General features: G+C 39.8%; 1 protein-coding gene across 1 annotated transcript in view; it reads left to right on the forward strand.

Moving 5' to 3' along the window:
• Positions 1-13,376, forward strand: part of LOC104537556 (germ cell-specific gene 1-like protein) — a 15,869-nt gene that overhangs the window by 2,122 nt on the left and 371 nt on the right. Inside the window, exons 2-3 of the mRNA XM_010180477.1 lie at positions 207-359; positions 4,346-4,457. Of these exons, the coding sequence (XP_010178779.1) occupies positions 275-359; positions 4,346-4,457 (197 nt within the window). The 5' untranslated portion in view covers positions 207-274. The remainder of the gene's footprint in view (positions 1-206; positions 360-4,345; positions 4,458-13,376) is intronic.

The following is a 13,376-nucleotide window of genomic DNA, read 5'->3' on the forward strand; positions in this document are numbered from 1 at the left end:
TGCAAGTGCTCTTCCACTAAATGGCCAAATTAGTAGAGGAAATTATAATTCAGGGAGTCCCTTGACCTCGAAGTCTTCCTATAGATGTTGTAACAGCATCCTCACAGCTTTTGACTTTAATGTTGTGTAAACAATAAAAGAAGAAAGAAATGGTGAAAATACTAAATGACTGCTTACAACATCAGTATATTGATTTGGTTTTCCAGGCGTTTTATGGCTGTCTATTGTAGCAGAGCTTCTGTACATCATTTTACTTCTGATTGGAGCCATTCTTATGTCAGTAGAAATGTGCTACTACAGTACCGTCATTGATGGGCTAAAGATCAACGCCTTTTCTGCAGTAGTCACCGTATTAGCAGGTACAGTTAAGGTTCTTGATTTATTCCGTCCATTGATAGACTTCCACCTGAAATTTAATAACAATGTCTGAGTTTCAAAACTGTAATAATACCCATGTAGACACTAACCATACAAGGCGCAGCAAAATTTAATGGAAAATATTATTTTAAATTGTTTCCTATTATGATTGGTTTTGTATTTTATTTTTATAGTTTTTACTATTTTTAACTTATTTTAATTTTATAATTTTTAATTTCATTGTCAGGTTGGTTGTCAAAGATAAAAAAGTAACATACTCTTCCAAATAACTTGATTTTTTTTTTAATTTCCAGGTATAGAATTAGCAATAGCCAAATTAAAATAGCACTTTTAAGAGGGATTAAAGTATAAGTAGATAATTATTAGTAGAGAATCATCATTAAAATTGTCTTTAATTTTCTGCATATTATTTAATCATAGGATTCTTGCCAAATTCAGTTTGGAAGTAACTTCAGAGTCCCTAGTCCAATCTGAAGAATCTGGTCTTGACTTGGTGTTGACTGTGTGTCGAACAGAAGGAGCTTGAACCAGAGACTTCTGAAGGTGTCTTACAGCCTGAAGTGCTCTGTGATTCTGTCTATATCATAGAAATGTTACTGAGGAATGTTACAGTAAAAACAGCAATTATGGATAACATTAACAGAGTTTCACAGAGTTGTTAATTTTAGAGCCAGAAGCAATCATACTGTTTATTTGCTATAATTTCTTGCAGAACACATGCCACTGTGCTTCATATGGTCAGGATTGTTTAGAGCCCAAAGTGATTTATAGTTGGTGAAAGCATATATTTTGGAAAAACATCTAATTGCAAGTCAAACACCTGGCAGATGGCAAAGAATTAATCTCAGGATTGTAAATTTTGGGCTTTGATCCTAATCTTCGTGTTTCTGGATTTAGTATTCTTGTATTTGTGATTGTTGTGCCTTTCTTTATGAATTAAAGATTTTTACCGTACTTTTTCCACTCAAACATTTAATCCATTTGCCAATCTAATTTTTGTTGGCTAAATAAATCAAATTTATTAAGTGTCTGACCATAATCATGAGGAAGAAATTATTTTCTTCCTTTCTGCAGAGGCCTTTGCATAGTTGAAGACAACTATCACATCTCATCTTCATTTTTTCCAAAAGAAATGGTTGAGAAACATGCCACATGGCTTCGCATGTATTTCTAGACCTCTGAACACTGTTGCTGCTCTAGTGTTTCTCTAGTCCAGTTTTTGCATGGTCTGCCTAGAGGGCAATGCTAAATGTGGACACTGGGTCAAACCTGCAAGGACTTTAACAAACACAATTCATATTCCAGATGGTAACTTCTGAAAGTCTAGTTTTTCTTAATTTTATGGAAGTGCAAAACTTCTAGGGACCCATTACTATGCCCTGAGTTTGGCTCAACTCTCATAAACCTTTCCTGACAGAAAGCTATCTAGCCCCATCTTAAGAAAATCCCCAGGCTGAAAAAAACCCACAACCACAAAAAACAAAAACAAAAACAAAAAAGTTTCTGTCACCTTCTTAGGAAATATATTCCAATTCATTCTGTTCTGAAAATTTACATGTCTAATCTAAAGCCTTGGTTGCTGTGATTTTTTTACAGCATTTCTTTTAGGATATCCACTTGCAACAGAGAGCAAATTATTCCTCCCTCTTTGCAGTTGAAGACTGCTATCTCAGCTCCCTGTAGTCCAGAATGCAGTACCCAAACTTTGCTTCCTATGAACCCTGAGAACCTGCTGGAATATCTCCTTTCTTCTGAATGACTTTCCTGAGAGACGTCCAACTAGTTAAATGTCTCTATTATCACTAGTATCACTAACTGCTCAAAAAAGCCTAATTTCTCCCTTAACTCACCAAACCTCATGATCCACTGTCATATCTATTTCCAAAGAAAGAGTAGTGAGCTTTATTCAACTCTTTAAGGAGTTTTGGCCACTATTAGCAACATTTTCCTTTCCCAATAATAATAAGTATTCACTTTTATACATATTCTATTTGCTTTTGGCCTGTACAGTATTAAGGAGGCTTACAGAGCAAGCAGCAAGCTTTTTCTGGACATTCTGTTTACTTCCACTAGTAAAATGTCTTGAAATATTAGAGAGTCGAAGAACATCTGTCTCAGATGTTAAACTTATGTATAAATCCTTTGTAGATTTAAAACAAATCTAGTTGTCCTAATCTGTAATGAAGGTGTAATTTCTTGTACAAACATGCTTTCAATTCTGGCAGACAAATGGAAATTAAAACTCAGCTACAGGAAACAGTAGCTGCATGATTCTAACTATATTGAAAGCATAAAAATTAAAAAAACACCAAACCTGTTACTGTATTTAAAAACACATTCAAGATAGTGTTTGATTTCTCAGTGCCCTCAGTCTTTAGCTTAGGCTGAATAAAATCCTAAAATTTAAGTTCTAACTTGTGCAGAACATGGTTATGTAGAAGAAGAATCACAATGTGAAATTTTCTGACCATAGGTAAGTAGGTTTATAATGTCCCAAATGCAGCTTTTGACTCTAGAGAAATTATTATTCTAATTTTTGAGTTTTTTTTCCTAAATACATGTGCCCTGCTAGTTAATTCCACTGCTATGAAATACACATTATTGGTGCCACTGCCACTGTTGCCCTCAGCAGCCTCTGATGAAAAGAACATTGACAGGCACCCATATACAACTATGCTTGTCTTTGATATGTGAATTAGTTAAATTTTCACCATTTCTCAGGCACCAAATTGCCCTGAAACCACTGCTGAAGTGTTGAGCCAGAGTCAGGATTTAATCCTTGTATAAGAGCTAAGAGGAGATCTCCAGCACAGGAGCTCATGTTCACACTCCAGTTATATGCATTTCTAGGCAGACAGACTGGAGGATTCAGGACAGCCACGCATGTAACTCAGAAATGACTGTGACATAGCACTGCGCTGGTGAGAGACAGACAATTGGTATCCATTCTCTAACAGCCAAACCACTCTCTCTAAAGATTTTATTAAGGAATATACTATCAGGGTGCCAGCTACCTAACAAATGCTTCGCAGCATGAAGCCTCTTGGCTGTGTGTTACATGTTAGGGCTCTCCTAATTGCCTGTTGATGGTGTTTCAAGCACTACCAGTATTGCAGAGAAGACCATTTCCCAGTGATGACTGAAGCCAGGTCATTGTCCGCCCTAACTTATTATGCCCAAGGACATGTATCCTAGACTGAGAGATACTGTACGCTAGCTATTTTTGTGAGAACTCATGTAACAACATGATTTAGGAACAGCTAACAAACTGGGTCTTGTGAGTTTGGTGGGGGACCGTCTGCTCTGAGAAGCTAATGTGTTTTAGACAGTGGGACACTGCAAGTGTATTTATGGGTTTGTAAATGAAGCTGAAGCAAAAAATATAGATGTTCACAGAGAAGTTCACTACTGGAGAATAAAATGCTAAAGGAAAACAGATACTCAGGATTAGGCAGAAGCCTAGTAGCAATTTTGAAAATTGAATGATTAAATATAAGCCTCTTTCATCATCTAGACTGCCATTGCTTTTTAATGGCCATTAAGTGTTTGATCACTTTTTCATTCACCTACATAGCACTGATAAATCTGCCTGCATTTAAGACCCTGGGAAAGGGCATATGACTGCATGCCTTTGAAAAATCTTGCCACTGAATGATAGGAAACGGAGATGTTTTCAGAGATGAGAGCAAATCAACTTGTTGCCTTTTAAAATCTGTGGGCTACATGTCCCATTGCTCCTCTAGATTCCTTTGGCATGCAGAGAAGGTGTCAAGGAACTGTATTAGTGATTGTATTGGCAAATACATGACACCTAAATACACTTAGATTATAATGTCCAGTATTTTTGAGTGATTTATAGAGTTTAGATACTTCATAAAGTATCAACTCAAGGGTCAACTGCAAAAAGCTGACAATGAAGAATGCCCTCAATTTACATTTTCTAATATTCTTATATCATATTTTTCAGGTCTTCTTGGCATGGTTGCTCACATGATGTACACAACTGTATTTCAAATGACTGTAAATCTTGGTCCTGAAGACTGGAGACCCCACACATGGGATTATGGCTGGTCCTATTGGTACCTATCAGTTTATATTTGGTTATTCCATTACATTTCAGCCACTTCACCCTATTTTCAAGGAATGTATACCTAATCTATAATGAATAGCTCTATCTTATTTCACTCCTGAGGATGCAGTTCATTTTCTCCAAATTCATTTGTCTTAGATAATTGCACAGAATGTATAAGCTTCCAACTGCTCTGCATGAAGCAGAGGTTCTTCTCCATACACATCAGAACAAATTCTGCACCCCCCATCTCTCAGAACAACTGCCTTGCATAAGTTGTTTAAAACTCTTCCAGCTTTTGTCATGTAGGCTGAATTTTTCCTTATCAGATATAAGCTTCAGGTGTTGTATCTAGAACATTTCAGACAAGATGTTTCAAATTTTTTAAAACAGGCTTAGGTAAAATACATTATTTTGGCTCTGTAAATAATTGAAATATATCCTCGAAGGAGATCCAGTAAATTTCTTAAGAAAGAAGGTTCATAGAATCATAGAATCATTTGATTGGAAAAGATCTTTCAGATCATCAAGTCCAACTAGAACCTGTCCACCACTAAACCATGTCTCTAAGCGCCTCATCTACCTGTCTTATAAATCCCTCCAGGGACGGTGACTAGACCACCTCCCTAGGCAGCCCATTCCAATATCTGATAACCCCTTCAGTGAAGACATTTTTCCTACTATCTAATCTATTTCCTCTCACTCTATTGCTTGTTGCTTGGAAGAAGACGCTGACCGCCCACACTATACTCTCAGGTAGTTGTAGAGGGCAATAAGGTCTCCCCTCAGCCTCCTCTTCTCCAGGCTAAACAACCCCAGTTCCCTCAGCTGTTCTTCATACAGCTTGTAAGGATGAGGGTAGGATGAGAGTGAAGGCTAACAAGGCTGATATCCTGCTAGGAGTCTGTTATAGACCACCCAACCAGGATGAAGAGGCAGATGAAGCATTCTACATGCAGGTAGGAGAAGTATCACAAACACTAGCCCTTGCTCTTTTGAGAGACTTCAACTTACCAGATGTCTGCTGGAAATACACCACAGCAGAGAGGAAACAGTCTAGGAGGTTCCTGGGGTGCATGGAAGACAAGTTCCTGATACAACCGGTAAGTGAGCCTACCAGGGGAGGTGTCTCGCTTGATCTGCTGTTCACAAAGAGAGAAAGACTGGTGGTTGGAAGCTGGCTTGGCCTTAGTGACCATGAAATTATAGAGATCTCAATTCTTGGTGAAGCAAGGAGGACGGACTTCTGGAGGGCAGACGTTGGCCTTTTCAGGACTGTCTCAGGTAGAGACAGTCACTTGGGAAACAGTCCTGAAGAGCAGAGGAGTCCAGGAAGTGTGGACTTTCTTTAAGAAGAAAGTCTTAAAGGCACAAGAGCACACTATCCCCATGTGCCATAAGACGAACCGGAGGGGAAGGCAACAGGCCTGGCTGAGCAGGAAGCTTTTGCTGGAACTTGGGGAAAAATAAGAGAGTATACAACTTTTGGAAGAAAGGGCCAGCAACACAAGAAGTGTACAGGGATCTTGTCAGGTCATGCAGAGAGAAAATTAGGAGAGCAAAAGCCCAGCTAGAACTCAATCTAGCCACTGTCGTAAAAGATAACAAAAAATGTTTTTACAAGTACATTAATAGCAGAAAGAAAGCGAAGGAGAATCTCCACCCTTTAGTGGATGCAGAGGGAAACATTTCCACCAAGAACAAGGAAAAGGCTGAGGTACTTAATGCCTTGTTTGCCTCAGTCTTTAATAGTCAGACCAGCTGTCTTCAAGATATCCAGCCCCCTGAGCTGGAAGACAAGGACTGAGAGCAGAATAAACCTCCCATAATCGAAGAGGAAGCAGTTAGTGACCTGCTATGCCACTTGGACACTCACAAGTCTATGGGGCCAGATGGGATCCACTCAAGAGTACTGAGGGAGCTAGCAGAAGTGTCTGCAAAGCCACTCTCCATCATTTATCGGTTAACTGGGGATGTCCCAGGTGACTGGAAGCTCGTCAATGTGATGCAATCTACAAGAAGAGCCAGAAGGAGGATTTAGGGAACTACAGGTCTGTCAGCCTGACCTCGGTACCACGGAAGATTATGAAGTGGGTTCATCATGAATGCTCTCATACGGCATGAGCAGGACAAACAGGGGATTAGACGAAGCCAGTATAGGATCAGGAAGGGCAGGTCCTGCCTAACCAACCTGATTTCCTTCTGTGGTCAGATGACCTGACTAGTGGATGAAGGAAAGGCTGTGGATGTTGTCTACCTGGACTTTAGTAAAGCCTTTGAAACAGTCTCCCACAGAATCCTCCTAGAGAAACTGGCAGCTCATGGCTTGGACAGGTTTACTCTTCACTGGGTTAAAAACTGGCTGGACAGCCAAGCATAGAGAGTGGTGATGACTGGAACTAAATCCAGTTGGTGGCCAGTCACAAGTGGTGTTCCCCAGGGATCAATTTTGCGGCCAGTTCTGGTTAACATCTTTATCAATGATCTGGATGAGGGGATTGAGTGCATCCTTAGTAAGTTTGCAGATGACACCAAACTGGGTGGGAGTGTTGATCTGCCTGAGGGTAGAATGGCTCTGCAGAGGGACCTAGACAGACTGGATCTATGGGCTGAGGTCAATATGCTGGGTCCTGCACTTGGGTCACAATAACCCTATACAGCACTACAGGTTTGGGAAGGAGTGGCTAGAATGCTGCCAGGCAGAAAAGGACCTGGGGGTACTGATTGACAGCCGACTGAACATGAGCCAGCAGTGTGTCTAGGTGGCCAAGAAGGCCAAAAGCATCCTGACTTGTGTCAGAAATAGTGTGGCCAGTAGGAGTAGGGAAGTGATTTTGCCCCTCTGCACTGGTGAGGCCGCACCTTGAATACTGTGTTCAGTTTTGGGCCTCCCACTAAAAAGGACATTGAGGGACTGGAGCATAGCCAGAGAAGGGCAGTGAAGCTGATGGAGGGTCTGGAGAATAAGCCTTATGAGGAGTGGCTGAGGGAGCTGGGATTGTTTAGTTTGGATAAGAGGAAACTGAGAGGAGACCTGAGAGGTTGCAGCGAGGTGGGTGTTGGTCTCTTCCATGTGACTAGTGACAGAACAAGAGGAAATGGCCTCAAGCTGTCCCAGGGGATGCTTAGATTGTATATTAGGAAAAATATCTTTACTGAAAGAGTGGAAACTGGAATACACTGCCCAGGGAGGTGGTGGAGTCACCATCCCTGGAGGTGTTCAAGTGTGTGGATGTGACACTTCAGGACGTGGTTTAGTGGGCATGGTGGTGTTAGGCTGACAGTTGGACTTAATGATCTTAGAGATCTCTTCCAACCTTGATGATTCTGTGACTGTGCTTCAGACGCCTCAGCAGCTTTGTTGCCCTTCTCTGGACACACAGAGAAGGTTGTTCAGAAGACTTTTGCTATATGGATATGTCTTTGAAAATCCATCAAATCTGATCAGTAGTAAGCATTTGAATATTCAGGTTCTGGAAACTGCTGCTTTTTCCTCAACTGCAACAGAGAAATAGCAACAACTGTATTGGGTTAAATCAAAAGTCAATCAAGGTCAATATTTTGGACCAGTAGAGCGGATCTCAGGCTGATTGTCTCCTTCATATGTGCTCTGACAGCTGAGATTACACTCATTGTCACTCATTCATGCTGCCCTTTCTACTTTTATTGTACCATTACTGAGCAAGAGCTTATAGCTGCATGCTATGCGTAGTCTTTATGATGCAGAATTGCTAGGAATTTTTGCAGTGAAATAAGGGTTTCTTTTGTCTTTTGTTCTGTTACTTTTCACATTCCTAGTAACTCAAATCTCATATGAAGGTCACTTTGCATTGCTCTGCATCTTTCCAGGAGCCTGTTTGAAGTAGTTTGTTTGAAGCTATTGTTACATGTGTATGAGTGAAGATGTTTCTTTAGTGCTTTCAGAGCACTGAAGGATGGCCCTGGTCAGTACTCCCAAGCTGAAGATTAGCCAGATCATGACAAATGATGTAACTTATCCTGTTTGTCCAGTCCATGAGGTGGGCCAGCACCCATATGTCTCCCACTTGCTGAAAGGATGTTCCCCGTTTGGTCAGGAAGAACTTGTCAAAGAAGGATCAATACTAAGTACCCAGACAATGTCCAGGGGCTATCTGGATATCCTCAATGGGTATCACAGGAGCTGTGCAGGATCCTCAAATAGTGCCTTCTTCCCTCCTTCCAGACTTAAAAGCTTTTTGCTGCTTCGGCTCTCACTGCTTCTATTCATTCATGTTTTTTGTTCTTGCAATAATCATAGTCTGGTTTCCCTGGTTTGAGTCTCTGATCTTATTTTCTGGGAGGTCTCTCTCTTTCTTTAATGAATGGGATTAGACCTGTTTTTACTCTAAAATCATTAAGAAGAGTGGTCAGTGGAAAGAGGGGAGGTGTTCCTTTGTTACTTTTCCCTTCCTGTGGGAGTGGAAACAGAAAACTGCAGCTCAGTACTGAGAAGCCTGTTACCTCCTTTCCATCCCACTGGGAGGAGAAGAAAAACACCCAAATCAGTCATTTTTGCTGTTACTGAAACAACTCTATTTATGCCACTATGGCCACCATCACTGTATTCATCACTGATGTTGTCACTGCTGCCACTACAACCGGCCTCCTTCTGCACACCTGGACTAATTACTTTCACTATATGGCATGCACTCAGGAATTGAGGATTTCATGGCTGCCTTTCAGCAATTCAGTGCAGCCTGGGCCATTGGAATCTCCAAAGAAATTCTTCTACCACCACAAGACTTTCCAAGCCATCAGTACCTGCATACAAGAAGATATTCAGGAGAAGGGGCTGTGTGGTGCCTTTTTTCTAATAAATTGTATGCTTCATTTTGCTACCAAGATTCACTTTCTTCTTTCTTTTTCTCAGCCTAATTGGTAGCTACATCACCCTGTTTGAAAATAATTTAAATATAAGTGAGCCATACATACAGGTGTATGTTTTCTCCCTTGGTTTCTTTCCTCTTATCTCCTTTCGTATATTGGATTGGCCAAAAAGTATTTTTTTTTCCTGGGTAAATGAAAGCACAATTTTTCATGGAAAACAAAAACTGTATTAAACAATATATTGTCCATTTTCATATAATCACATAATCATTGAAGAAGGTTGGAAGAGAAGGATCCACAAGGATCATCTAGTTCAACCTTTCAAGGTAAAAGTATAGTTTAAATGAGATGAGTCAGCACCCTGTCATTTTGCCATAGTTTGGCAACTTCATGATTCCACGCTTAAAAAAGTTCTTATCTTTTTTTGGCAAAAAACTATTTTATATCCTCATCAGCAGTGAAGGTTTTACTATTCAAGGCATTTTGTAAAGAATGAAACAGATGGTCGTATGATGGTCTGGCGAATATGATGGATGTAGTAACACATCCTATTCCAGGCTGCAACAATTTTTGACAGGCGACCAAACTTGTATGTGGTCTAGCATTACCATGGAGAAACACACCACCTTTGCAATTTACCATTTCTGGATGCTTCTGTTTGATGGCTTCATTCCATTTTTTCAGCTGATGACAGTACATGTGTGAACTAATGGTTTGGATCCTTAGAAGCAATTCAAAATACACAATACCTTTAAAATCCCAAAAGACTGACAGCATAACCTTCCTTTGGTAAACATCTGCTTTTGAAATCCTTTGAGCTGGTTCACTACACTTGCTCCATGATCTTTTTTGTTTATCACTGTAGACGATTCATTTTTTGTTGCCTGTTATCACACATTTCAAAAATGGATCCTTTTCTTCACGTTTCAAGAGAGAATTGCAGATGTCAATGAACTTAGTGATATTAATTTCTTTAACTGCATGCAGTACCGAAATAACGAGCTTCCTAACATATCCAAGTTGGTTTAAATGGTTTTCAATGTTCAATTTTGATATGTTAAGATTATCAGCAATCTCTAGTGTCATTAAACACCAATTGGAGTTGATCTTTTTAATTACCTTATTTTGTTGTTATCAACTTCGATTTGCCTTCCTGAGTGTGGTGCATCTTTAACATCAAAATCTGTGGATGGAAATTTAGCAAACCAATTTTGACACTATCATAGTTTTAAGGCATCTTCATCATACACATCACATAACTTCTTATGAGCTTGCACACTATTTTTTCCTGTCCTGAAGTAATACAGCAAAATATGATTTAAATGTTCCTTTTGAGTTTCCATTTTTCAATCTACGCCAAATAAGTAATTGTTAATGAAATAATGCACTTCCTTTTTCTAAAACAAGCTTGAACTGTCAGCTCTCAAGGTACATAATGAGTTTGTGGTTTAAAATGAAGTTAGTTAGAATTCAAGACATGTATGTCTATAAAAAAAAAGCAATTACTTTTCAGCCAACTCAAGATAATGTTGTCTCCATTTGATAAGCTACATTTGTATCTCCCTTCCTGTTGTATGAACCCTCATCTTCAGCCTCCCTTAGCTACTCTCCCATTGACTGTATGTGAGTATCTCATCTGATGGTAAGAAAGGGAGTATGATGAAGCTATTTGTCTTTTGCAGGAGGAAACAGAACAGATGCCAAAACAAGGGACATTAGTGGTTATTAGTTGAAATTCCCTTTCTATTTACCTCAGCGTCCACTTGTGGCCAACAATGTCACCAAGACCATGACAGGCACATGGGCAGGCAGAGGTACAGGCAAAGACTTCACTACTTTTTTATTGGGACTTATAATCATTTTCTTAGTAGCCAAAAAAACCCCAAAGAATTGGGCTTATGGGAACAGCTTTTCATCCCAGTCACCAGACTAGTAGAGCAGTTATTCCAGCAAGAACTACTGACTCTCTGTCCTGGATCTTCTACCTGTCACAGTTCCTTCTCTGTCCTCATATCCAGCTGCTGTAGCCATGGTTTTTCTTCCACCTGGCCCAAGAAACAGGAAGACCTTTCTCCTTCCTTTACAGTGCCGGAATTGATAATGATGGGTAGACTTACCCTGTGGTGTTCCTGAACATCTCTTCAATAAATACCTCCATATTTCTCTTTTATTTTCTTAAGCAGCTTTCCTGGAGGTTGGAAGATGTATCTATTACTGGTGAATCACTCATTCTCCCTGTGTTTCTCAGACTGAGACACCCTCACATTAAGAGACAACAACTTGCCCTGCACTAAATTCCCATAATACCCCTCATATGGGATACTCCATGCAGTAAAAGGAAAACTCATAATCCAGCTGAGCTGCTATTGGCATTTCTCTAATGCATATGAATTACTAGTTTCTTTAGTCTGCTTCCTCATTGAGTCGACCTGTTTGATTTCCCCTTTTGTCATTTGTTTCAGGAAAGAATTCAAACTGAATGCTTCTTGAAGTTGAATTTCTACTGCAGCTAAAGTACCCCTTTAGTCTCTGGCTCTCTCAATGACAAGGCTGCTCACTTTCTTCCTCGGTTCTGTCTAGTCAGATGTGGGACTTATGGAAAAGCAACATTTCTGGCAAAAACTTTGTAGAATCACACTGATATCCTTCTTGTATTGTCAAAGGAAACCATTTATTTCTGTCCTTTTGTTTTTTTCTCTTTTAATACGGTATTGGTCTACAAGAGAATCAGATCATAGGAGATTAATTTATTTCCGTCTTGGCTAAGAAGCCTTTATAGAAGCTTTCTTGAAATCAGTTTCTTAACTTTATGTCACTGAGTCCTTCAACGGGCTTCAAAAGATGGAAGAGTACCTTCAACAAAAGCTGTGCTTCACAATATCAGTTTTATCAATTTGTCTACTAATGCTACTGTACTTCAGTTAGTCAACCAGAAATGCCTACATGAGTCAGGACTGCTGCAGACGTGTCACTTTTATCTCATTCCAGAGTCTAAAATCTTCTCTGCCATGGTTGGCTTAATCCACAGGTTACACAAAACCATAGTTAGGCCGGCTGTCCCATTCTTGCTCCAGTCACATGGGAAGGCAAATCTATCTGCTTCTGGTGATTTTCCCCTATTCTTGCTCTCTCTTTGTTATGAGAGCTCTTCTGTGGGTCTCCACATCTGAGAGTTAGTCAGGGTGTAATTTGACTGACTTTAGGAGGAAAGACAGCTTAAGCTGCTCCCATCTTCCTGCTTCTAGGAGCCCTTCACATCTATATGCCATACTCCACGATGCTCAAATTCTGTCAACACATATGGCTGTATGATCGCCCTGGAAACCAATCCTGGATAAAAATAATGCTTTTAAAAAGGAGTTATTTAAAAGTCAAAATGAGTTCATTGATGTACAGCAAGGATGTGGGAACAAACAGCTCTGAGGGAGAGAAGAGATAAGCAGGAGTTTCTTAACCTGAGTTCTCCACCAAAGCACATATAGAGAATCATTACCTTACCATGTTAAGAAAGGCTCTGATAAGTTCCTCTACTGTGAACTCCAATTCATTCCACTGTGGCCACATTTTTACATGCTACTTTTACACCTCGAGCATGCATTGCCCACTCAGTAGTCTGGAAGTTTCACTCACAGCAAGTTGAACCTCAACATCATTTTTTAGTTCTGTCATCTTATGTTTTTGCTTTTAACGTTTCAGAGTTGATGTCCTTTTCTCTTTACTTATGACCTCTATGTTCTCAGGAATGCATTTCAGTACCCTGAGCATGCCTTAGTCAGCTATTTCATTGTGCCTTCTCTGTTCTTTTTAGCTTTCGACTAACTAGCACACATTTTTTCCAGTGTTCCCTGTGAGATTTGTAGTCTCAATAACTGCACCTTTTAATTCTTTATGCATCCTCATTTTTTATAGTTGTTCTTTCTGATATTAAGCTCAAAGAAGAGTAAACAGATAAATTTGAAGTAGGGTTTCATTAAACAGGAATTTTAAATGTGAACAGTATAACAAATATGTAGAGGTCAACTATGTAAGTCAGGTATATGGATGGTCATTAACCAAGAATCTTTCTTCATCCCCCACCATG

The sequence above is a fragment of the Mesitornis unicolor genome, unplaced genomic scaffold (genome assembly GCF_000695765.1).
Source record: "Mesitornis unicolor isolate BGI_N332 unplaced genomic scaffold, ASM69576v1 scaffold11243, whole genome shotgun sequence".
Taxonomy (NCBI): domain Eukaryota; kingdom Metazoa; phylum Chordata; class Aves; order Mesitornithiformes; family Mesitornithidae; genus Mesitornis; species Mesitornis unicolor.